The sequence below is a fragment of the Hemiscyllium ocellatum genome, chromosome 6 (assembly GCF_020745735.1).
Source record: "Hemiscyllium ocellatum isolate sHemOce1 chromosome 6, sHemOce1.pat.X.cur, whole genome shotgun sequence".
NCBI lineage: Eukaryota > Metazoa > Chordata > Chondrichthyes > Orectolobiformes > Hemiscylliidae > Hemiscyllium > Hemiscyllium ocellatum.
Window position 1 is genome coordinate 68,878,730 of NC_083406.1, and position 27,555 is coordinate 68,906,284.

The window sequence follows — 27,555 nt, forward strand, 5'->3', positions numbered from 1 at the left end:
CCCTTCATCAGGAATAAGAGAGAGAGAGCCAAGCCGGCTGAGATAAAAGGTAGGGAGGAGGGACTAGGGGGAGGGGCGATGGAGGTGGGATAGGTGGAAGGAGGTCAAGGTGAGGGTGATAGGCCGGAGTGGGGTGGGGGCGGAGAGGTCAGGAAGAGGATTGCAGGTTAGGAGGGCGGTGCTGAGTTGAGGGAACCGACTGAGACAAGGTGGGGGGAGGGGAAATGAGGCCTGGTTGGGTCCAAATTTTGTTGGTTGGAATGTAGTTCGGAGTCCGTGTGGGATCAGTCGGTTCCTTAGGCAGGTGCTGAGGAAGGAGATGTGGCTGTGGTAACGGGTCTGTTTGAGAACGTGGCTGAAGAGCTTCTGTGCAGAGGAGATGACCTGGGGGGTGCAGTGAGAGAGGGACTCACTGAAATCCTTGTAGAGGGATGGTAGATGCTTTTGGATGGTAGATCTTCATAGTCCATTCGCAGTTCCTCAACTGATATTTTTTATTTCTTTGTCGATCCCATTATCACTCCCTTTGGTTCTGCACCTCCAATTCTTTTGTTGTTTAATCTCTTCAGTCTTCTGTTCTGTTTCAAACCTTCACTCTTGTTCTTTTCCCAACTCCCTCCCTTTCACTTAACATCTATTCTAGTTTTAATGTTTCCAAGTTTCAACAAATGGTAATTGATCTTAAATGTTAACTGCTTCTCTCTCCATAGATATTATCTTCCTGAATACTTCCAGGATTTTCCATTTTATTTCAGATTTCAAGTGTTGACAGTATGTTGCTTTTGTATTGGAATAATCTTAGTTGCATTTTGCCTCTTGGTATTGGTAATGGGATTCTTACAAAAGTTGTTTTTCCACTTGGTTTCACCTAATCATTTAACACATAGTACAAAAACACTGGAGTAAAGATTATTGCTGAAATTCAATGGAATACAGATTACCACTGGGAACTTTACCCCATGTGCCATCAACATTTTCTAACCAATAACCAGTATTTTCCTAATCACTGTAGAAATTGTATTTTGAATTTAGTTCATATTTTTCTGCATTAATAGCATCCAATACAGAATAAGACACCCCATATGATGAACTATTATCGATGGTGTATAGTTGAACCACCAGGTCAAAAAGTCTTGGTTTCAATTATTGTGCTGAATGAACTAGGCAATTCCAGTTGAAATGAAAATTGGGAACCAAAAGCTAATTAATTCCCTTGTGCCCATCCAGTTCGTGTGAATGTGAACCACTAAAACAACTCCCAACATACAGCCAGATAGTAAATTTATCAACAAACACTCTCAGGGACACTAAATGAATAAATGATTGTTCTGAAAATTGTAAATCAACCACAGTAATATCGCAGGAGGTATGGGTTAAATCCCATTTTGGGGAGAATGCAGTTTCACCAGTCTTCAATTGAATTCTAACTACGTTGAAAAACGCCTGAAGCTGAATAGGAAAAAGTATTCAATTTCAACATCAAAACTCTTATTTTGAAATGAACACATATGCAGTTCCCTGTACCCACTTTTGGAGGATGTTCAACTTAGTCACCAATGTGTTAAACCTTGTGGGCATAAAATATTGTACATGGGTAATGCTCTTTCCTCTGAGTCATAAAGTTCAGGATTCAAGTTTCACGCTAGGATTTTAGCACACGATTCGAGGCTGACACTTCGATGCAGTACTGAGGGAAAGTTGCACTGCTAGGATACAGTCTTTCCATTGGTTTGTTTAGCTGATGTCTCATCTAGTTGTTAGATTTATACAAAAGATCGTATGTCACAGCTTTAGCAATCGGGGAATTATGCCAAATGACTTGATCAATATTTATTCCTGAACCAAATTCACAATAATAGTGTAGATATACTCACATTGCTGTTTGTGGGGCTTTGTTGGTCAAATTAATTGTCTCCTTTCCCAGTTGTGATTAAAGTTCATAAATACTTCAATTACTTAGTAAAACGTTCTGAGTTTTTGGGTGGAAATCCATATACAAATGCAAATCTTTCAATCTTCAGAAGGTCAGTGTATTTTTTAAATAAAGCATTTCGGCACACCAAAGTAGGTGACGCCTCACCCACTCATGTACTTAAGATCGTTTACTTCAACGTAAGCTCCAGGTGAAATTTTCATCTTCTCAATTTCATATGGGCGCCAGCATCTTTTTGGTTGCAGTACTGGGCGTGCAGTTTAGCTACTGCATTTTGATATACTTTTTATAAAAGGTCGGTCGGCTTTCGCACCATCTTTGACGCACAGTTTGTTACATTTACCGATGGCTCAGCTGCAGCTCGTCGAACACATATCACAGCCAGTTGCAAAATTTAATGCCTGATATTTAATGAAATATTTTTGTATAACTTCTTACTGTGAAACAAAGTGCTTTTAAATGCATTTTCGGTGGACGATCACAGAATGCAACTTCCCCTCGGCTTTCAAGGATTGACCGCAGTTCCTCATTGTACAACGCAATCACTTAATAATTATCTGCTGCATGAAACAATTCCAACCGCTATATGTGTTGAATCTTGGAGAACATGTTTCTTGTAGATGTTTTCATCTTGACATTTGTAGAAATGCTAGTTTCACCGATTTTTCACTTTATTTGTCAGTTTCACCGACATCAGTGACTTGTGATCGATAGTCTTACCTTAATATAAGGAACCGGTCAATAGTTTTAATGATTTGGAGATGCCGGTGTTGGACTGGGGTGTACAAAGTTAAAAATCACACAACACCAGTTTATAGTCCAACAGGTTTAATTGGAAGCACACTAGCATTCGGAGCGACGCTCCTTCATCAGGTGATAGTGGAGGGCTCGATCGTAACACAGAATTTATAGCAAAAATTTAGTGTTCGACTCTGTCAAACATAACGCGAAAAGATGTAAACGCATTCCAGCCTTGAATTTTGTTGTTATTGGCGCTAATAAATATACGCTGCGTGTATTGACTGCTTAAACTTAAAAAAGTTGTTACTGTCATTTTAGAATTCAAAAATATCCCTTACGTTCTCTTCTATATGGGCGGTATAAAAACACACGTTTACAGTTCAAACAATGAACTGCAATCTTCGCTTTTCAGTTCCCGATTGCAATTAACAGACGTTCCCTAAAATTCTGCACATGGCACTGTGAAGGAAATTAACGATATAAAGATTTTACAACAAGCAGTAAGGAGGCCCTTCGTGAAATGAAATTACGCTTAATGTCTATATTGTCGATTGTTCTTGTCCCATATTTCATGCAGTCCGTTACAATGTGTTAAACCACAATTGTCAGTTTCCACATTTTCTTTTGTCGAAAGGTTTTATGAAAACACCTCTGAACGATTTGTGCTTTGTAATTGCGTGACGCCGATGCGCGACCCAGCTTACAAGATGCTCATGTTATTGTGTATGTGTTTTTCTCCGATGTTTACATTTTACGGAGTAATTAACCTGACGAACTCCTATTTTTACTTGGCCAAACATTGCTTCTTAGATCCCTGTTACAAATCTGAGCCTGTGTTCTCATTAAATCCGCCGGAAACTTTGGTGAACTGTTTTTTTCTCTCATTCCTCACCACACCCCTTTATGAATATGAATGACCTTTTTGTCTGGCTTTGCGGACACCCCCCTCCTGCTCAGCAGTGTTGTCGGCTGTGGGGACAGACCGGCATGTTACCCAGAAGCCAAAAGCTTGCGTGTTTTCCGCTGGTGTTTGACGCGTTGCAAGGGTTTCACAGCGTGCGCGGGTGCGCGCACCCCATAGCCAAGGCTCGTGCACGCGCCCCGAACATAACAGAGACAGAGCCTGTCTTTGTTTCCCCCGGAATCATTAACACGCTGAAAGTCTGCAGTAAGCAGAGGCTGAAAACCTGGCACTGAATGAATAAACACAGCTTGCTGGATAGAGCGGCGGCTCCCAGGCGCCTGCGCCGATTCTGCTTCTGGGGGAGCGCGCCCAGCGGCGAGCCCGACCACGCGCGTCCCCCAACCTCCGGCCGGTTGGCCGGCCGCGTGCCTCTCGGGGCGGGGCGGAGTGGAGTCTCGCTCTCGAAGCGAGTGTGAGTCAGTGAGTGAGACAGTGAGAGAGAGAGAGAGAGAGTCCGGGCGGTTTCCTGTGTTTGTGTGGCTCAGGGAGGGGGAGAGCTGGGAGCTGTAGCTGCTGCCACTTGATCATGGCATAAAGAAGAGGGGGAAGCAACTTCCCACAGCTCGTATGCAACCCTAAATGCACGAATCCCACCCGACAAGGACAGTAAAGAAGAAAAATTCAGACAAATTTAACGAAAATGGCGAACGACTCTCCTGCTAAAAGTCTAGTGGAGATAGATCTCTCCTCTTTGCGGGTGAGTGTAGGCTTGGTTTTGAAGGAGAGAAGGAAAACAGTTTATATAAAGACAATGCGAACTCTAGACGCAAGCGGATGCAATTGTTCAAGCCTTCAGGAGAATTCACACAGAAAAGTGAAGTCGTGTGAAAATCAGTTAGTTGTCAGGATTTTCTTTTTGTAGTTAGGTTTTGATGGGAAGAACAGGGGTAGTTGAGAGCTTTCTTTGTTTGTGCATGTATTGGCATGTGCCTGGAAATAGGGCGCAACAGCTGCATTTCACCATGATCCGGCTAGATCAGATTTAGGATTTGTAATATAATTACATTTATTTCAAAATTTCTTTTCAGGACCCAGCGGGCATATTTGAATTGGTTGAAGTCGTCGGAAACGGTACATATGGGCAAGTGTACAAGGTTTGTGTAATTTCTTTAATTTCTATGTCTCCTAACAAAGCTTATGTCCAATGTGTGTAACCACATTTATTCCAACAGAATCAGATTTTATAAATGGTGTACTCTCGATCCTGTTTTTTTCAATGTTGCAGTTTTAAGGATTGGTTAGGTTTTAGCTGGCAATGACTCCGACTTCAGGGTGATAAAGCTACAGGCGAACACAGGAAAAGCTCAAAATGACTATGAACCGAATTTGAAGTGTGAAATTCCTAAATCCTGTCACATCTAGGCAGAGATGTTGGTTGCACGTAATTTAAAGCGAACTCCGAACCAATGTCCGATCAACATGTTCACAAGGAATTTTGAATTCAGGCATCAGTGGAGAGTGGAGAGTTTCCAGACAAGAGGAAATTGGCTTCATTTCTTCCTAAGTTCCGAGTGTGGTACCTGATGTGGTTAAGTTCAGTCATCTTTTATCCTGTTAATTCCTGCAAACGACAAGGCTACATCTACTGCATGCTTATGTTGATCGGGGCGTACCAGCCAGCTGGATCGCTCGAAACGAGAAAGCCTTTGTTGATCATCCATGCTTGCAGCAATTACTTCACTCTATTGGGTCACTGCCACAACAGCTCAAGCCGTAAGTGGGGTGCACCAAATATTTTTAATGTTTGCCTGAATACTAGCATATTTTATGGTAAAACATAATGTAGACATTTTAGCCATTCAATCAAAGTCAGGTAAGGTAAAGTTCACAGGAAATGAGAATAAGGAAGGAAAGTAAAGCAATGAGGGGGTTTATTAAAGCTTCTTATTTAATGCAAATCAGATTCATGATGCCCAAACTTAATGCCAAATCTGATGTGAAACGATTATTGCATTGACCTGTTTGAGTGAAAAGGTGGCTTTGTTTTGATCTTTTTTGCACAACAGTTTTTTGTTTGAAATTTAAAAGGTTTTATTTTGGTTGTATTGGATGTCAAGGCAACTTTTGGTATCCATTTCTATTCAGAAGTGTACATGGCAGATATCCTCAATGAATTTTAAGCAGTTTTTGTTTAGCATTTCCAAGGAGATCTTTCATTTATTGGCTTTATGCTGAATTGGCTTTATGTTCAGAAAACACATTTTGGGAGGATTTCTCAATAAAAACATTTTGCATGTCTAAAGTTGTGTGTTGCATCACAACTTTTACATTTTCATTTCTTCGTTGTTTTTTACAACATATTTTATATGACTTTAAATTTTTGGCATGATTGTAACAGACTAAGAGCAAATGTCCTTAAGTATGTTTTCAGTATCTTCATGTTTAATTGTGTTACAAGTTACAGGTGATCAATGGAATTTGTAGTGCTCATCAAAAGCTGAAATGGTAAATGACACACCCTGTGTATTATGTCAGGTCAATGCGCAAGCCAAATTTTAGAAGTGCTGCGATGACTAAAAGGTGCTTAATAAATAAAAAGTTCTCTTTCACCCTATGGTTTTTCTCATGACATGCTCATTGAATTCATTTCAATCCATTTTGTTTTCACCCAATAAATGTATGTGTTTATTGAGACTTTGGAGCACAGTGATTGAACTTTTAAGCTTTGTCTTTTAAATATTTCCCTAATTTTCTTTACTTCTGAAGCAATTGACTTCTGGTGTCTGGTTTCATGATTGACGGCAGTCACATAATACCTCAAATTTGAACCTGTCAATAGTCAATGTTATGTGAAGGCCATCTCAGCAGAATCTGACTGCAGTCCTTGTCTATTGCCACATGTACTTTGAAGAGGACATCACTGAAGAGGGGCAGTATCAACAACACTCCAAGTACAGAGTTGGTTGATTCAGCTATAAAACCCAGTCCTATTTTGAGGCTGGAAGTTGGAATTTGGAGCCTTAATCATCACTGGACAGCCTCTTACTGGCCACACTGGACAGTCTCTCTGTATTTGTTCAAGATGTACAATTGCTTCAGGTACTAAATTCATGCTGGAAATGCCTAGGAATGATCAACTTCCACTGGAAAAATATTCCCCTTGGCTTTTGTGCTGGATACAGGAAGACATATTCAGTGTAAAAGTGCATGAGAGTTTTGTACCATGATCCTAGGCATCCAATTTAAAACACTTTTTTACATTTCTCTGCTTTTTAAGTTTTTGCATTTCATCAGGATATTGTTTATCTTTTAACACATTAGCATTTTGAGCATAGCATATTTTTATCAGTCTCTGTCCAAATTAGAGATTTATCTGTGGTTTTTTTTAAAATTAAAATGTCTTGTATGGGGCCAGGGAGAAGAATTTTGTGCCTTTTGTTTAAACATGATACTACTTATTACATTTAATTTAATTGACAGTTGTATATTTGGTAGACTAATGAAAAATGCAATGTAATGTATCTTGTTTTGCTAATGCTACCTATAATTTTCAGTTATTAAATCGGCATTGTATATGGTTGCAGCTTTTGTTGTGGAGTACTGAAAAGGGCATAAATGATAATTGAGAACAGTATTCTGCCAGACATGAAAGGGCATGACAGATATGCTCATTCAGATTTTTTTTAACCAGTGTTTTGAGTCATTACATAATGTTATAATATTTAGAAAATGCTCCAATTTTAAGTTGTAAGGAGGATGCAATTATATCTGTATTTAATGTGTGTGTATATTTTATATATATTTTCAGATTTCAAATAATTGTAGTATAAACAAAATCAGCTTCAAAGGATGGAGAGTTACTTCAGTTGTTGGACTTAATGCTACCAGTCTAACTTGTTTCCATGTACTAACTGCTATGAGCATAGCATGAAGCAATTCAGTTTCCAATGTAACTCAATGTTTATTTTTAAAAGTTAGGCATTTAAGCAAGTTAAATAAATAATACCTGGATTAAAGAAAAAAATCAAGTTACAGAAGGAATGTGATGTCAGAAATGTGCTTGCTCTTGCTTGGTTCCTCCATACATACAAACTGCATAAGTATGCATCTAACCATTGATCTGTTGTGGCATCCAATGGATAGTCAAAACCAAGTATAGTTTCAGGACAAATTGATTTAGAGTGTGAGACTATTAGACCAGGACACAGACACTATTCAATCACTGTTTTAAATTTATGCCGTTTCTTTATGTTTATATAATTTTAGCAAAGGTTACACTATCTTAAACAGAAAAGTAGGGTTAGCAGCACCACAGGAGTGTTTTTATAGCATGGGCTATATTAACTAGTAAATGTAACATTGAAATGCTTGAGAGAGGATGGTTTAATTGCAAAATTATGAAGCTAATACATTGTAAATGTGGACATTGTGCATGTTGATGCAGAAGTGTGATGAATATATAGCAAGAAATATGTTTTTATAAATAGGAGCAGAGATATATGATGTATAATTAAAAATGTTAATAGATAAGATGAGCAATAAAACATGAGATACAAACCGAATTGGCCATTCTGTTATTAGATACACTGATGTACCTCAATTTCCTTTACCTACTTCTGTTGTTCTATTCACCTTGATCCATTTGACGAACCAATTGCAGTCTTAAAAGATTCAATTGATCTAGCAGAATGTTTTAGGGGAGCCAATTCTAGATTTTCTATTATCTTTTGAGTGGAAACAAGTCAGCAGATACTTCACCTGATGAAGGGGCAATGCTTCAAAATCTTGTGATTTCAAATAAGCCTGTTGGACTGTAACCTGGTGTTGTCTGATGATGTAGATCAGATTTTATATTGTGCAGCTGCAACACATTCATGCTACAGATTTACAGTGATTAGATAAGTTAAGTTTCATTTTTAATATTGGATGCTAGTAAAAGATATGCTTTTTAGGATTCAATTTCACAACTATAGCTACCATTGTACAAAAAGCAGTGAAGTCAAGTGATGCAGTGGTAGTATCCCTACCTTTGAGGCAGGAGGCCTGGGTTCAAGTCCCACCAGCTCCAGTGGTGTGTAATAACACCTCTGAACAGATTGATTAGAAAACAGATTTTCTAAATAGGCAACAACTGCCTGTTTACTTCGTCTATCCTCGCTATCCAAGGCTCCAGACACTCCTTCCAGGTGAAGCAGTGATTTACTTACACTTCATCCATCTAGTCTAAAGTTTTTGCTGCTCGTAATCTGGTCTCCTCTACGTGACAAAGACAAAACGCAAACTGAGTGACTGCTTTGCAGAACACACATTCTGACTGCAAAACTGGCCCCCAGCTTTCAGTTGCTTGCAGTTCAACATGTAATGGTTTTCTCTGGTCAACATTTCTGCCTTTGGCCTGCTGCAGTGCTCCAGCAAATCTGTGGAGGAAGGAAGAACAGCATTTATTTTCTGCTGAGGGACCAAGTGTTGTTTGGGTCCTTGGGTATGGCAGAATTAAGGGCCTGTTTTAGAGTGTTACTGCAGTGGCAGCTGGAAGACAGGAGAAAATCTTTCTCCTTGCGATCATTATATATGGGGAAACCTAATGTTACATACAACTAAGTGTTGCACATTATCTGTGACCCTGAGTGCCCTCTTTCATCAGTTCTACTTCTGCCTCATGCAGCATGATCCATCTCTGCCCTGTCTTAGCATATCGGTTGAAACTTTCACCCAAGCTTTTGTTACCTGCCAGTTCTGACTATTCCGTTCTCATGGGCCATTCGTCTGCCCTGTGTAAAGCTGAATTTTTCCAAAGTCTGTTGCCTGTTTCCCGTCTCAATATATCTTGTGAAATCCTCAATCCTTGTAAATGATGCCCTCCATTGTTCAGCAGCATTATGATATTTTAAAAATTGAGATTGTGTGCAAATTCTTGCTTGGTCTTCTCCCAACTCTGTAATCACCAGCATTTCTACTCTGATCTCCAGCATCTGCAATCCTCACTTTCTCCTAGCATTTCTAACAATGTCCAAGAACTCTGATCCTCCAATTCTGTTGATTTGTTTATGCTCAATTTCCTTTATCTTGCTTTTGCCTTCAGTAGTTAATATCCTAAGATCTGGAATTCTTTCCTTAAGTTTCTGTTCCTGTACCCCTCTTCGTTAAGACATCCTTTAAAACTTACCATTTATACTAAGCTTTTGGTCATCTGTAAGTTTATCTGCTTATGAGATTTATTGTCAAGTATTGTTTTTATAATGCTTCTGAATCCTCCTGGAATGTTTTGCTACTTTGTAATGCTATATAAATGCAAGCCATTGAAACTATGTTCCCTGTGTGCAAAACAATTTACAAGAATCTGGTCCAGAACGTGTTGGGTGCTAACTTTATAGTTTTAAAGTGATCTGAATCTGGTCATTTGATCTCAAGGTGATTTCTCTTTTAAAAATAGGCATAGGCCTGGAAATAAATTCCGGGTCCCAGTTTAGGATGTCGTATGTGTGATCTAGCTAGTTAATGCAAGTCAGTTTACAGAAGCAAATAACCTTTTTTTTTACTTGATATCTTTAATTCAATTTGGGGACTGACAGTTTTGGAACTGTGCATGCTCATGTGATAATTGAAAACAAAATTGTAGAAACATTTTGAGTGAAGGAATAATGGAAACATTTTATAGAATTTTTCAAAGTGTTTAAATGATTAAGATGCTGAAATAGTGATGATATTTGTAATTTATTTGCAAGATATTGTAGCATTGTATAATTTTAATTGTTCACTCCAACTTCATGTCTCCAATGTGCTACTTGAAAGTTGAGCTTTTCATGTTTTTTGAGCTGCGTATGACATTGGATTTTTGAAGTACAAAAGGACTCCAGCAGTCTGACATTTTTATTGTAAAACATAAAGGAAGAGTGCAAGCTGATACAATAAGGCAACAGTATTTGCAATAAGGTAATTTTTTTATTTATTCAATTTGTGTAGAAATAATAGTCAAGTTAAAAAAATAAAGAACTGACTTTCCATTTTATGCCAATTCCTAAATGGCTACTTTTATTTGCTCAATCTGAAGGGCAAACAATTATCTGGATGGAAATGAGGAATGATAGCAATTTTCACCATGTCCTTGAGTTGAGAGTTAGTATTGCTATGTCTTGAAGGAGTGTATTTTTATCTCTACTAACCACAATATTACATTGGAAATCTTTGTCTCTGCGTTTGTTTGTGGAAATGCAGCCTATACTGCTTGTGTTGATGTTGTGTTGCTCCTCTATGGCAGACATGTGAGCTAAACTATCAACTGATACAGACAAAAGTAATACATTTTAAAGATGTGAGAGTGAAATGTTGCTACAAATTGTTCCTGCTCATTCTGGTGTCTGTAAGCACTTTAATATCATTTAAATCATATTAAACTCAAAGCTAGTGTTACACACAAAAAAAAACAAATATTAGTTAATACTGAAAATATCTGAAAAGTAATGTTCAAATTCTTGGGTAGTTTAAAAACTCGTGTAGTTTATGTAACCTATGTTGTGTATTGTGAGTGGCGTGCAAGGGTTCCTGCGCAACGTATGTTTTCATAAAAATGTTACTGAGCAGTGTGAACATCTATTGTTTTTAATGGGTTTTTATAATGGAATACAATGCAAGAATGAGAATGCAAAGTTTAAATCCAGTTCAGTTGGAGAGCATTTAAAATAAGACTTTCAATGATAAGACATTACATAATTAATATGATACGTATCAGTAAATTAGTAAGTATTATTTTATTGAGTTTGGATTTTGAGCTAGTGTCTGTGTATACGAAGGGGTTTAGTTATTAGATTAGATTAGATTAGATTCCCTACTGCGTGGAAATGGGCTCTTCGGCCCAACAAGTCCACACCAACCCTCCGACGAGTAACCCACCCAGACCCATTTCCCTCTGAGTAATGCACCTAACACTATGGGCAACTTAGCATGCCCAATTCACCTGACCTGCACATCTTTGGAGTGTGGGAGGAAACCGGAGCACCTGGAGGAAACCCATGCAGACACTGGGGGAATGTGCAAGCTCCACACAGACAGTCACGCAAGGCTGGAATCAAACCTGGGACCCTGGTGCTGTGAGGCAGCAGTGCTAATCACTGAGCCACTGTGCTGCCATGGTTATTAACTTGTCAGTCTTTTAGGAGCAAAATTTTAAACCAGTATGCATGAGAGAGCTGGTGACTGAGACCTTCATGGAGTGAAAATGGGAATTTGTCTATGTTGTGAAAAGGTTTGGTTGGAGAGACTAAACATTGCAAGGTTTTCCTTTGGAAGAATTGATTTGTACTTTGGAAAACGTTTGGGACAGTTTGCATAAGATATTGCTGAGATCAGATGTAAGGATGGTGTCCCCTGGACAAGGAGTTAATTCAGAAATGTTATGTCAGTGTGAGGGTTTTAGTTTCAAAATTCCAGACCAGAAATGTTTGATTAGAATGGTGAAGGGGCTATTTCAAGCTCAGAAAACTTTAAGTTTGATAGTGGGAATAATTTAAGGAAGAGGATTAACCTTAGGGCTGGGAAGTGGGAAAGAAATTGTCAAACTTACAAGTGTGAAAGGGAATGCTGTCTCTTGTATTTGAGTACTGTAAAAGGATAGTACAATACAATTCCAGCTATTCCTAATACTATGTGTTTTGAAATCTTGCAGTTTGTTATTATTAAATAGTTTAGTTTATTTGATTTTATCTTAATTGCTTTTGTATCATAAATGTCTTTGTAATGTTGCAGATTTGGTTTTAACATGCTAAATGTTTCCGTGAAAAATCACCATACCATTTAAAAACAAATATGTATCAAACTAGCTTTCAGTCGAAGATCTGACCTGTCCAGTTGTCTCACTATCTATTGGTATCATAACAATAGAAATATATATTTATAATGTGAGATCAGGCCGTGCAGTCCAAGTAATCTGTCAGTGTTTACCATCCATGAGCAACAATTCTCATCATATTTCTGCATCATATTTTCATATCCCTCCAGCACAGATTGCAATTTCAGATATTAACCTGTTAGACTATATTGAGAACTGAAAGATGATCAGTCGAACTTAGTGGTTACCCTGTGTGGGCAAAGTCATTGTAGCGATTACCTTTTTTTAGAAATGACTATAAATTGGATTTTTCATTGTCTGCCATGCTATTATGAGTTGTATTTTTTTTACTTGACTGATTTTATAGCAAAGGAAACCCTTATTTTAAGGAATGAGAAACCACAAACTGTTAACACAAACATGTAGAGTAAAGTGCCAGAGGTTTGAATTATTTTTTACCCTGCTTCACGCCAAGGTATTTGGCGCATTGGCACATCTGGGGACATTAAGTATTTTGGGATTTCCATTGAATAGGATGTGAAATGGGAGCTGTGTCTAACAGATTTGCTAGTTCTTTTGAGGATGCACCATATAGGGAGAATAAAGGAATACCAGTAGTTAGTGTGTTGGATATGCAAAAGGCATTGAAAAAGATACCTTATGCAATATAAGAACTCATGGTCTTGGGTGTAGTACATTAGCATGACTGGAGGATTAGCTAAATAGTAGGAAACAGGATAAATCAACCATTTTCAGGCTGGCAGACTCGTTGGTGGAGTGCCACAGATTTCAGTGCTGGGTACTTTTTTTGTATTATCTACACTAATAATTAGTTGAAGGGACTTGTGTACGTATCCATATTTTTTGACAATGGAAAAATAGATAAGAAGTTCCGAGGAGGATGAAATGAGTCTGGAAAGGAACATAGGTTGGTTCAATGAATGGGCAAAAAGCTGGCAGAGAAGTAGAATGTGGAAAAATGTATGGTTACCCACTTTGGCAATAAGAATAGAAAGACAGGATATTACTTGATTGGAAGACACTACACAATGTTGCAGTATAGGGGACTTGGTGACTTTGTACATGTATCATAGAGTTTGCATTCAGTAACTTGTTAATGTTAAATGGAATGTCGACCTTTTATCATAGGGAGATCTTGCTACAACCACACAGGGGCATTGGGGAGATAACACTGAGTATAGTTTTAGCCTTCTGACTTGAGAGAGATTTGCTCTGGAACTGGTTCACAGATACACTGTGCTAATTCCTGGAATGAAGATTTGGCTTGTGAGAAGAGTCTGAGCAAGTTGACCCTATATGCATTTGAATTTAGAAGATTAAGAAGTGATTTTATTGGAATACACGATTCTGAGATGGCTTGACAGGGTTGATACTGGGAATGTAGTTCGAGAATGAAGAACCACCATTTTAAAAAATAAGTCTTCCATTTAAGACACAAATGTGGAGAATTTTTTTAAGGGTCATTTATACTTTAGAATTCTTTTTCCTACAGAAATCAGTGAAGTTTGGGTTATTGAATGTATTTGTGGTTGAATCTGACAAATTTTTAATCTGCAGTGCAGTTGAGAGTTTTCAGGGTGGGCAGGAGAGGTGAGTTAAGGCCCATTCAGATCAGTTTATTGGTAGATGGTGCAGATTCGAGACACCTCTGCCTCCTCATTTGTTATCTTTTATCATCCCAATTTAGGGTTTCATTTGGCCTTTGTAGGTTATCTCTGGGAAGGAAGAGATCAACCAATTTGATAATATTAAATTGAATTTACTGTGAATGCGGCAAAAGTGAGTACTGCAGATACTGGAGATCAGAGTCGAGAGTGTGTTTCTGGAAAAACAGAGCAGCATCGAGGAGCAGAAGAATCGATGTTTTGGGCATAAGCCCTTCATCAGGAATGAGGCTTGCGGGCCTGGGGTACTGAGATAAATAGGAGGGGTGTGGGGTTGTGGGGAAGTTAGCCCCCCACCCCTCTTATTTATTTCTCAGCCCCTAGCCCGCAAGCCTCATTCCTGATGAAGGGCTTATGCCGAAACGTCGATTTTCCTGCTCCTTGGATGCTGCCTGACTTGCTGTGCTTTGCCAACACCACACTCTGAACTCTACTGTGAATGCAGCATATATTAGGAATTCTCTGTTTTAAAGAAGAACGTTTAAGACATCATGCCATTCTTCTCACCACTTATTACATAACAATTGTCCAATATGTATCTAATGTATATTTACTTAGGGTACTGTTAATCTCAATAGTCTTAAGCACATGAGAATATTACTAATTTATAATGAATTTTTAAAATGTCAGCTAGTAAAACATTTTTGCTAGTTATCAGTATGTTGTTTTCAGGTTTTGGTAAATTTGCACCTCTGAGACATTTCATGTTTTTACCTTAATGTGTTTACCCACAAAATGCTATTTAACACTTACTGTGTGGGTAGAGTGATTTACTGGCAGTTGTTTCAGATCACAGGGGATGGTATCACTTTTCCATTTAAAAAATATATGTTGGAGGGCATTTGATGGGGATTAATAATTCTGTTGACATTAGATCATTGGACTTGAATGCTGGAACCAGTGATGGCAGGAATCCAGCAGTGGAGCTGATGTTGGTGCTTACAATCTGTTCCTGCTAGACAGTAATGTATTCCTCATTGTCATCATGGCAAAGTTAATGTTTATCAATGTAACACAAGTTATTCACCAATGTATGTTTATCCAGCACAACTCCTTGTGAAAATGTATATGAATACAGGTCTGTATTGTTAAATACTTGGAAATCATGGACTGCAAATTGATAGATTGTTTTCCAATTTAGGTAAAAGGTTAGCCCATTGTCAAGTTAAGTGGAATCAAATCTAATGGCACAGTGCTCCATTATTTTGGAAAATTATAAGGCAAGTAGATAAATTTCAATAATGGTTAAGTAGCTGAGTATGTACCCAATGGCTTAAAGATAATGCCTGTGTCTGAATCATAAAAAGCAAGAGGTTTCCTGGTTTGATTTCTGGCTCATGGTAAAAAAGCTTTGTTCAGATTGAGCAATAGCAAGAATGCTGCAGTTCATTGCTACTGGTAACGTAGTGTTCCTGCTCCTAGTATGAAGACTCTCAGCTGGAAGTATGTGGGTGCAGATTTGTGACAAAGGCATGATTGGGCATTGTTGTGAGACCAGATAGTGAGCGCTGGCATACTATCTAATTTCATGCAAACAAATTGGGTGAATTACCTGTTTATAGTTTGAGGACGAGTAAGCAAGTCAGTTGATAACGAAAGTAATTAGAGCAACTCACAAATTATTTTGAAATTCTAAAGGCACTGCTAAAGGAAATTATTGAACAATAATGGTTAAACCCTTTAGCTGCCATTTTCTGCTGGTTTGTTAGCTGTACAATTTTAGGATCAGGCTGTCCAGCTAAGTGAGTAGCACAAATAAACATTTTCCATAGCATGTTTAGTATTTATTTTCAGTGTTTCCTATACTTGTGCCAGAAACCCATAAGTTGACATGTAAAATAAATGAAGCAATCTGATCTTACTATTTTTGGAACAGGCCAATTCCAATGATGGTGATGAAGTCTTGGTTGTTGGTTGACCAATATGATTTCAAGATTACAACTATGTTTCTTGCTTGACTATTTTGTGCTTTCCTGATCCAGTATCAGTAACTGTGCTGAATAGGGTTTAATGAGCTATGATTGCCCAAATCTTTGCTTGATTTGAGGCTAAAGTATTTACTGGTTGACGATTGAATACAGTATAGGTTTGCCTGGTGAAAACACAATGTATTAACCATCCTTGAAAGTGTTACTGAGCTATCCCCTTGAAACAATGCAATCGATGTGATCTAGATATGGCCACAGAGCTGTTAAGGATGGGTTCTAGAGTTTTAGCCTAGTGATTATGGTGCTTTGTTAATTCAAAGTCAGAATGGTATGTGACTTGGAAAGAACTTGCAGATGGTGTTTTTTGATGCTTCTACTACCTTCCAAACACAAGATGAATAAAGGGACTGACAAAAGAGCCTTGCTGTAATGTATCCTTTAAAACAGTTGTAGATACAATGCATTGAGAGTGCATGCATGTTTAACTTGGTGATGCCTCATCCTGGATCATTAGACTACTCAAAAAGCTCAATAATCTGGAATATTTTAACATAGTCCAACTTGTACTTGGAGATGGTGGAAATGCTTTAGTAAGTTGCTTACTGCAGAATTTCACTTTTATTAGGCTATTTGGAAGACTGGTGGATGAAGAATGTAGTATAAGACCAAAGTCAGTGTCAGATCAGATTCTTTTTACATGACAAGTTTTCCACCCTGAGGGGTATTTGTGAATGACATGGATTTTTATAGCATGAGCCATAATGGAATTTGTATTTGGAGATCATTACTATAATTTTTCAAAGGATTACATCGTTGGGAATACTCCAAATATATCAAGTGCACTGGAGCATAAGAGGTTGAGAGATGACCATATAAAGGTTTTATAGAATCATGAGGGGTATACATAAGGTTAATTGTAAATCTCTTTTCCCTCGGATTTTAAGACTGAGAGCATATTTTTAAGGTGGGAGGAGAGAGATTAAAAAAAAACATGAAGGGCAAATCATTTACACAGAGGGTGGTTTACATGTGGAAGTTAACTTCCTGAGGAAGTGATCAATACGGTCACAGTTACAATGTTTAAAAGACACTTGGATAAATATAAGAAAGGTTTGAAGAAATATGGGCCAGGAGTAGATGAGTGGGACGAGATTAGTTTGGGATTATATTCAGCATGGATAGTTCCATGTTGTATGACTCCATGATCTTGGATGTAGTTTGGCATATTACATGAAATATATTTTACATTTTTAATATTATTATCATGTTCCAATTTTTAAACTTTTTTTTTACTCCTGGTTTGGAAGAAACTGGTATTTTGCTGTCATTCTGCTACATCTTCTAGCACTTATGCCATGCCAATATTTTTGGCATGGCAATGCTGGAAGAGTAGTATTGTTTTGCCAGTGTCTGCTGGAGCTGGAGGAGCTGAGGACATCATTTGGCAGTGTTACTTGGAGATTTATATTTTAACTTAATATCTCTTGAAAATTGTTTAAAACTCTGGAGCTGTTAAATGAGTCTGGAGCTCTCTTGCTGTGATTTTTTTTCTCTCTCTCAGCATATGGGCATCTGGTTTCACTTCAATCCAAATGCAGTCGTTATTGTACAAGGTTGACCCTCGGGCTATATTAGTCTTCAGTCTGGATCCAGATGGACTCTACTTCAGTCTGCCATGGGACATTGTTTCTTGGTTTGATACAAGTTTAATGATTAACAGCCTAAATAGCGTGGTTGGTTTATGCAAACATAGAAAAATTTACAGCTCAGAAGTGGGGATTCAGCCCATTGTTCTGTGCTCATTGAAAAAGCTATCCAGTTTTTTTTCCTACCTTCCATCTTGGGTGTTTAAGTTATGACACCTCTAGTATGTATCTGCATGTTTTTTTGCTTCTAATGTCTTCTCACAGTGTTCTAGTCCTCAACCATATTCTGGGTGAAAATATTATTCTTCAATTCAACTTTACTCCTTCTCTAAATTCTTTTAAAATGATGTTTCATGGTTAGTGAGTTCTATGTTCACTATCTAGGTTGCTCATAATTACATCAATTTCATTTAGGTTTTTCCTCATTCTTCTGTTTTGAAGAAAACAGTTGAATTAATTGTTAATTATTCAATTATTCAAGTAATTATTCAATGACTTAATTTATTTGCCCTTCCAAATATATGTTCACACCTCCAGATTAATTTTATTGTTGCGTTCCTGTGTCTTGACCAGGCCATTGATATCTTCTTAGGAGAAAGTGAGGACTGCAGATGCTGAGATCAGATGTTTTCCTGATGAAGGGCTTATGCCCAAAATGTCAATTCTCCTGCTCCTCAGATGCTTCCTGACCTGCTGTGCTTTTCCAGCACTACACTCTCAACATTGGTATCTTTCTGCAGTCTCCAGATTTGTTCCTCTTAATCAAACCCCCTACATTTAAGTTTAAATTACAGAAATGTTACCATAATAAGCAAAGGGTCCAGTGCTGAAACAAACTTCATTTTCTGCTGTAAAGCCAATTTTAGATCTTACTAGCCATTTTCCTTGGACCCAATTAGTTTTTATTAATCTGATGGTCTACCATGTGGAATCATATCAAAGGCCTTGCTAAATTCATATAGACTATATTGAAAATGCAACCATCTACCCTCAATGCCTCTTTTTTAGATGTTTAGTCAAATCATTCATACATAGCTTTCTCTTACTTAGCAAATCCATGCTCTAGTACTAGGTTCATTTTGTCTTGTTGATTTTAAACATTTCCAAGAATACTAAGCCCTAAAATATTTCACCCTGATCATTTTTATCCTATCTAATATTTTAGAGTTCTCTATACTATACTGTCCGTTTCATCACCTTTTGTGAAAATAGATACACAATGTCAACCCTGTTTCTGCCACTCAAGTTTGCACATCTTAATAATGTCCCCTCTCAGTTTTTTTTCTGCATCAAGGAAAACAATGCTAGCCTGTACAATCAAATCTCTCTTGATAACAAAAACTTTTCCATGTGATATTAAAAACTCTTGAAGATTATACATTAGGGAACAGTTGTGATCTTGTAATCAGCAAACAATAAAATGGTATGGTGCCAGAATTATTGTTGATGAGTGATCTAAGTCTTCAGGGAACTATCAGTGTTGTAACTATTGGTGCTTTATCCTTGCACCATTGCTAATTAGGAATGAAGTACTGTCCATTTCTGCAGTTTTAACATTGTACTGTTCACTTCAGTACTTTCACCTAGGGGAAACCATCTATCTTGACACGATTTACTGCCCAGACTGTAGAACTGACCTTGTCCTTAGGAAGTGAGATGAAATGGTGTGATCTGTCACAAACTGTGTTAGTAACAGCCTTGATACATTTATTGGCTGAGGAGTGAGAGATCCCTCACTGAATTCTTAGTGAATTTTAGGAAGTAGCTTATGGCATAAAAAATCAGCACGTGTCACCTTGACAGACCAGGACAAGATGGCAGGTAGTTGACATTTCTGTGTTGTATCCTGGGATTTCCAAAGTCTGCAGCAGATATTCACCTTGCTCATTTGGAGTCAATATCATTGAAGATAGTTTCTAGATCTCTTGTACCACCTCTGCAAGTTGAGGGTACCTTCAGTTGCACCTTCAAGTGGAGGCTGTTCAGCAGCTACCGGAGATTGCTGTGTTTCTGGGCTTGCTGGCAGGTTTACTCTTAGGCTTTCAGTACCTTCGTTGCATCACAGCCATTGTGATAACTCCTGCAATGGCAGGATCCATTGGGTCATAAGTTCCGGTTAACGTGAGTGGAGAATACACGAAACAAAACAGGCCTTTTAATAAACTGTGCAGTCAATGTTTGCATCATGTGCTTATGACTGTTTAGCATAGTCAACAATATAGTAGGACCTGGAGGATTTTGACAGAGACCTCCAGTTGTAACAGTTGATGACCCCCTCCTGCAGTAATCCATGTCCTGCAATGCACTGTCATCTCCACCCTCCTGTTAGTTGCCCCATCACAATTATTGTCACCTCTGTAGCCCAGCTTGCTGCCTCCAACCCCCACAATTGACTTCTTCCGCTTTCCTTCCACATGGTGACTTGACTTTCAGTGAATAGGCTGCCCAGGACTCTGACTGTGGGCACTCCTCTGACAATTTGAAATGAGAGGCTTGACTGAGTGACCAGATCCCTGACTGATGAGTGACCCAGCCTGATCTCAGTGCAACTGACTTGCAGCCAGTCTCCTGACTCTGTCGTACAGAACCTGACTGATTATGGTCCACACTGCAGTCCATAATGATATGAAACCCCTGATCGCCCCATGCGGCCTACTGACAATGACCATGAGATAAGTATTGCCCTTGGTTGACACTGGTGGGACCCTCTGACAGTTCACCCTGGACTTGACCAAGGCTGATTATTCTAAGCATTCAGGTCATGGCTGTTTGGCTCAAGCACATGCTGTGTGCTCACTACATAAGCTGCTGGCACATGTTGCACATGTGATATTGATATAACACTGTCATACAGCAACATGTCCGTCCTCTTGACTGGTTTCTGCTGATGAGCATTACATGGTGTTGGCTTTGTGTCCATGCTCAAACACAAGACAGCAGAAGTATTGAGCCTGTAAATTCTGAAAGAGCTGGCAAAGTGCAAAAGGCAAGACAGGGATCCTGTGAGCATCCAAGGAGGCACAAAGTGAGCAAGTGCTAAGGATCTACACAAGGAGCCCTGAGCTACACCCTGCTCTAATACATGAGTTGAATGGACCTTCCTTTATGCAAAGCAGTAGCACCACAATGAAAGATGTCAGCAACGCTAAGGTGCAACAACGAAGTCCTCTGAGCTGGCAAATGTCTCCATGATTTGGTGGTGCTTGTCTAATGCCAACTTCTCTGAATGAGGTGGAGGTGCTGACTGCCACTACCTGTGGAGCATAACTTGAGCCGTCAGGTGTTGCTGACCAAGATGGAGGCCTGGAAGAACAAATAGCGACCTGAAGCAGCTAAGTACCAGTTCTGATGATGTTGGGAATTGGCACAGTCCTAGATTCGGTCTGCCGTGTGGGTGGAGAGTATGCTGCATGTAAATGAGGTGAGAATCGGTAACAATGAAATATCAATGCCTGCAAATTGCCTCTCACTGCTCACTAGCCAGATTCTTGCTTTTCCACTCAATCATTGAGAGGAAAGTTTTTGTCAATGTTGAGAATTTCATTTTTCTGATCTCACCATGTTTTTTCAATTGATGTGCCACATCACTGGGAAAACACCATCCTGTTGCTTTCTTAAAGGCTAGTTGCTCTATTTGTTAGAATAATTTGAAAGACCTGCAAACTCGTACATCCTGCTTCATCAGTCTTGAAGTTTTCATTGTTGAACTGTAATTGTATTAAATCTTCATTATGAAGAGGTTCCATAGGGTTTGAGGAATTGGTCATGTCTCAGAGTTTATATGAAGGTGGGTATCTTCCAAAGGGAAATGTTGATTGCATAAATCCATTTTAGATACAGAACTTAAACTTCCAGTTTGAGGCGGTCCATTGGCTTCATCAGTTCTGAGACATATGAACAGTAGACAAAACTGTACTGTAATTTGTAAATGAGAATTATGCATACAATATGTACGTTCAGAACAGTTTTATCAACTGGCACTCTTTACTGATGAGACTTGTTGCAGAGAAATTGATTTGAAATGAAGAAGCTAGTTTCTTGTATTTTTAGTTTCTTTAAATGCAACTTGCCTCTAGTTTCACATAATGCAATTGTAGCTAAGATCAATTGAATTACTTCCCTTTTGGAAAGATGGCTATTAATTTTATTACATACACTTCATTTTGTATTTTGAAACATGTAAAGAATATTACTTAATATTGCCAGCTTCTGGTTTGCTGAGAGAGTGCCCACTTTCTAACAGCTTTTTAATTATTAGAGTGTGGCTCACTTTGAAATTTCCCGTACAGAATGAAAGATGTTAGGTTGATGTGAAGGCAAGAGGAATAACGAGAAACAAAGTGTTGGTGTAATTTGGGACTGGCAACATCTGTGGAGAGAGAAGTTGTGTTAACATTTCAAATCCAGTTGGACTCTTCTTTGGAATTCCACTTCTAAAGATGAATCATACTGACTCAAAAAGTTTCTGTCTCCACTAATGCTGTCAGACCAGCCGGGTTTCTCTTGCACTTTGTTTTTAGTTCAAATCTCCATACTTGGTTTGTTTCCTGCATTGGAATAAAGAGAGGCTGTACAGGAAGGAAAGATAATGAATACAAAAGCAACTTTTCTCCTCAAAACCCAAGCACTTAATCTATGGACTGGCTCTGAGACAGAGTCTGCACTGCATTACCTTTTTGAAGTTTACATTTTCAGGCCTTCACAGCACAAGTTTGATGCTCCTTCTCCTGGTAATTTACTTTCCATTCACTATGATTAAAAAAGAAATTTAAGGGCTAAGAGTGTGTGATTTCATTGTTTGTTTGTCTCTAGTGCATATCAGGGATGAATGTTTGTTTTACATTGAGGCAGGTAGTTATCAGTGTGAGATAAAGTTCAAATATAACACTGATTTGTAATGTAAAAGCTACTGATTTACCTTGGCTAATGCACCTACCCCTTTTTATGTAGTTGTTTATAAAAGTTTGTGCTGTGAAAGTTTTAGTCTTGGTTGTGGGGTTATTGCAGCTCAAGGCATTATTTGTCTCATTTTAGTCTGCTGGTAAGCACTGTAGCTTTCAGAGTATGTAAACCTGTCTGTTTAATGTGTTTATATGAAAATTGATCTTTACGTCAGTATAAGAAGGGTTGCTTGCGTGTAACTCCTGATTGAAATGTGAACCATGTTATTGAGAGCTTATTGCATTGCTCTCATTGCTCACAGTTGAACTGTGTGTGTGTGTGTGTGTGTGTGTGTGTGTAAATATATATACCTTCCCTATCTGTAAATCTTCAAATACAGTGGGGCTGTTTCTGCAATGTCTGTTAGATATGTTCATTCTAAGTCTTCATTCAGACATTCAAAAAAGAACAAATTTGAAAGTAAAATTAAAAGCCATTTTTGCCTTGCAAATAGACCCAATAATTAAATTATCACCTTTCAAATAGTCTCCTAGACCAGGATTCCTGATGGAGGGCTTTTGCCCGAAACGTCGAATTTCCTGTTGGATGCTGCCTGACCTGCTGCGCTTTAACCAGCAACACATTTTCAGCTCTGATCTCCAGCATCTGCAGACCTCACTTTTTACTCTAGCTTTGTTCAGCATGTTTGAAAATAGGAGTATTGTGAGAATTATAAGATCCCCCCCCCCCCCCCCCCCCCCCCCCCCCCAAATATGGAAGTCATTTTTTCACTTAGACTTCTGATCTCTGGTGGAATGTGATTTGAAGAGATTTTACAACTGGAATTAAATGGTAAGGATAATGATAGCTAGAGTCTACATTTTGGTGTAGATTTAATTAAAATATTAAGCTCTGTGTAATGTTTGAAAGAGTAGCCACTTGATTACTGCTCTTTGCATTGTTTAATTTGTGCCAATGTATTAATTTTTGCACTTCTCTAAGACACTTAGTAGTCTTACTCCAGCTGAGTTTCAATCGTGTCACAGACTCACCCATACGGCCGCCTCCTGTGCCATAATGGCTCTGACTTTGTAGCTTAAATCATAAATTTTTCTGTTTAAAAGTGCAAATTAAAAACATTGATTTTTGTTTTGTTTTTAATCTTTGGAAATGCTTTTACAGCTGAATGTTTCTTTTGCCTCCCACATAATGGTAAATTTAGTGTACAATCTATTTATTTTTAATGTTCATATTGAAATCAGTAAAGACAAAAGTAAAGGTCACCTGCCAGTCATCAAATGTAACTTGATTTTCAAATCAACAAATACAGAACAACCTCTTATCTGAACATCAATTATCCGAATTTCAGAGTATCTGAACGAGATTAAGTCCGGTAAATGCTTCCTTTGTTTAAGGTCAGATTTGTTATCTGAGCAATCAGTTATCCAAACAAAATACTCCCCGTCTGTCTTGTTTGGATAATTGAGGTTGTTCTTGCACTTGCAAGTGATACTGTTATCTTGAACCAAAACAGACAATAACTACTTTACTGAAAATTGGTTCCTATGTTCACAGTTTCATTGTTGAATTTACTCAATTTAGGATTATTCAGAATTTTCACAAATGTTTCATTATTGTTGGTAGGAGATATAACAGAGCTTTCGCATATTGAGAACTTCACACATGTCACTGTTAGTTGACCGTGCAGTGCTGTTTGTGCAGGAGAGAATGCTGTTTTATACAGTTGCTGTTTCTGACAAAAACATGCAAAATCAAGATTCAATTCAGTTTGTGAAAAGATGGCAGATCGACTGATGGTTTATGAATGAAGATTGAAATGTTGCTTATAATTGCATACTTGAGATCCTTTAATAATTATAGTGAGGTAGTAATGTAGATACAGGGACATGGAACTACATATGTGATTTGCAGTAATTTGTATGATTTCATGCAAAATACTTAGAAATTTCTGAAGAAAGGTGGAGAAAGAGAGGCAAAATGATTCTACAAATTTGTTGTTCTACTCCAGAGATTTGTGTGCAAAATTTAGGCTGACGCTCCAGTGTAGTGCTGCAAATTGTTGTCCTTTGAATGAAACATTAAACCAATGCCTCATTTGCCCTTGCATGGGACTATTTTTCAGAAGAGCACAAACATTTTTCTCATTGGGTAATGTTTATTTTTACGGGGAACTTTATGCAAATTGACTGCTGACATTCTTCCTTATAATAGCGACTACATTTTAAAAACACTTCTTTGGTTGTGGAGTGTTTTGGGACATTCTGATGACATGAAAAGTGTGCTATAAATGCATTTTTATTTCATACTTGGGTGGGGAGTGTGTGATGCACAAATAAATTATATGTTGAAGCACCTTTACAAGTATAGTTTGATCCATGGCAGTAATCAACTTGTCAGGAGTTCACATTTCTTTAGAGTACAGTTTGTTTTCCTCTTTTGCGCTTAACCATTGTCATTAACTTATGCAGACTCCCATGACCTCTTCTCTCAATCAGCAAAGTTATTTTATGAACTAAATCTTAAAGTACATAATAGAAATCCCAACAGTTTATAATTTCCAGAGTATATGCTTTGTTCAGCAGCATGTTGTACTAACTTTCAAGTTGATGCGCTGAAGTTATTCAACTCTCCTTGTCGAAAAATGAGGAACGCCACCAATTTTGCCTGGGGAATGAAAGTTTTAGATTGCTGTGTAATTAAGTTAGAGTAGCAATAGTTCTTTTTAAATAGAAAATTAGTGGGTTTTTCAGAAATATCTCTTTTGAAGACATTGACTTCATGAGTTCCGTTGGTGGATTTTTGCTTGTCATCCAAGGGATTATTAATGATGTTAGTGGAAATGAGGCTGAGATGCATCATGGCCAAGTCGACTCTGATAATAATGCCTGCATTTCTAGAAAGTTAAGAACTTCATGTGTTGATGTTCTATTCTTTAATTCAGGAGTTGAAGGACAATTGTGAAACTCCTAAGTAATTCAGAGTATTTTCTGGAGACACTAGTTCATTTGTAGAGCTGTTAGGCAGCCAAAGGGTAAATACGTCTCAGAAATATTAGATGTGTTAATATTTCAAAATTATGTTACTATTTTAATATCTAAACAATGCTTCTCTTGTAGAGATCATGGAGTTATGACCTCAGATGTAGCACTGGGACTCAAACTTGTATCTGAGAAGTGGAAAGCTCTTTTGAATCATTATATTTTATATCGTTGCGGGCATGGTCTAATTTTCTGTTCTGAGATACAATAGTTGTTGCAAAAAAAGGTTTTTTTGGGTTTTGTTTTATAGCAAGCTTACCTTTTCATCAATTCCCCACATGCTCAATTTCTGTTCTCCCCACCCCATTGCTCCTGGACAAGAGCTGGAAAAACACCCCTCCCCCACATCAAGGCAAGAGTATTACACCAGATAAGTGTTTGGGAAGCTGTCCTCTAAACTCTGCTCTATAGGTTCAGCTTCCTGAAGTAGATGTCAAACCTGGCTCTCCAGACATGCAAGCAACTGATTATTTTGTGTGCTTTGCAGTGATTGAAAATTGTCTGCCAAATGTTGGATTTTATTTACACTGTGAAGCTAGTAAGTGATTTGATCACTGCAAGTACTGCAAATCTCACTTTTTAAATTAATTATTAGTTAAGTATTTATCATATTGAAAATCCTGATAATGATTTAATTACAAAGATTTGGTATTCATTGTCGCAATTAGTTTAGCAGTCCTCAAAGTAATTGTAGTGTTTGTGTATGATGGTGTTTTATTTATATTTATAATTGGATATTTATGTTTGTTTATTCTTTTTATTAACAATTGATAATTTTAATATAACAGCTTTCAGATGGTTATGACTTGTTGATATGGCAAAGCATTTGTGATGAAGTGTCACTCTGAAAATCCCAGTGTTTCTTGCATTTAATGTTGCAGGACAGACTTATTGGAGAGTAATAAATTCTGTTCAGGTTTTATACACCAATTTCTTAATTTGTGAAGTATCAGTCCTTGGAGCATTTTTGAGGCTATTTTAATATGTGCAATGGAATAAAGTCTTGTGTATACTCGTGGTATTTGCTATGGCATGGTCTTTGACTGTAGATTCAGTAAATTATCTCCTGAAAGTTCAGGTAATCTGTTTAAATTGATAGTGTGTATATCACTAAATATTCACCTGAGCAATTTCTAATCGGCATGTTATGTTTATTATTTGCAGTACTCTCTTAATGCAACTATTTGAGTAATTGTGTTCAGTTTAATAGTTAGTGCTCTTGTGATCCCTTGTTGGAGGCCTAAAATCAGTTTGCATCTCTTTGGCCCAGAAATTAGATACATAGTCACTCCTGATAGAAATTACTATTGCTATCCTTGTTCTCAACTTCTGCTTTAGATTGTCCTGAAAGAATTTGATGAAACAACCTTAATTTCTGTTTGAAAAAACAACTTTTAAATTGTTTTGGCATTCATTTACAGAAGGAACAATATACTTTTAATTTTGAGTGCTGTCCCTTGTTGAAACTAGCTTATTAGTTAATTTGGTTCAATGGATGCAATGTGCAATATTTACAGCAGTGCATGGAAGTAGCTTGCTCTTGATGGTGGTACAGGATATAGATTCCACTTAGTATTTAGTCACAATTACTCAGAAAATTGCAGTTTTTAAACTTGTTTAAAAACAAACTGATCAACTTAACTGACAGCTCTGAATTTCAAAATCCTTATGGGAAGGGATAAAGATAATGCAGATGTTGTGTCTAAACTGGTGGAAGACCGATTTCAATATCATTAGGCAGAATCTGGCAAACAATCTGGGTGCAGCAACTTGTAGGTAAATCTACAAGTTGGAAAATGGGAGTCTTTTAAAAGTTGTATTGAGAGAGTTCAGAGCCAGCATGTTCCTCTAAGAGTGAAGGGCAATGGTAGTAAGTTCATGCAAACATGAATTTAAGGGATATTGAGAGTTTTATAATGATGAAAGTTGTGAAGGTGCCGGTGTTGGACTGGGG

General features: G+C 37.9%; 1 protein-coding gene and 1 long non-coding RNA gene across 5 annotated transcripts in view; one reads left to right on the forward strand and one right to left on the reverse strand.

Moving 5' to 3' along the window:
* The window catches only part of LOC132816736 (uncharacterized), a 57,886-nt gene extending 55,839 nt beyond the window's left edge, over positions 1–2,047 (reverse strand). Inside the window, exon 1 of the long non-coding RNA XR_009644820.1 lies at positions 1,875–2,047. This is a non-coding gene — a long non-coding RNA (uncharacterized LOC132816736). The remainder of the gene's footprint in view (positions 1–1,874) is intronic.
* Positions 2,048–4,041: 1,994 nt separating this feature from the next.
* Positions 4,042–27,555, forward strand: part of LOC132816435 (mitogen-activated protein kinase kinase kinase kinase 4) — a 263,375-nt gene continuing 239,861 nt past the window's right edge. For 2 of the 4 annotated variants that reach the window (XM_060826013.1, XM_060826015.1), the window contains exons 1-2: positions 4,042–4,335; positions 4,667–4,732. In XM_060826013.1, coding sequence (XP_060681996.1) covers positions 4,279–4,335; positions 4,667–4,732 — 123 coding nt within the window. In that variant the 5' untranslated portion in view covers positions 4,042–4,278. The remainder of the gene's footprint in view (positions 4,336–4,666; positions 4,733–27,555) is intronic. The other 2 variants (XM_060826011.1, XM_060826014.1) reach the window with 1 other exon arrangement.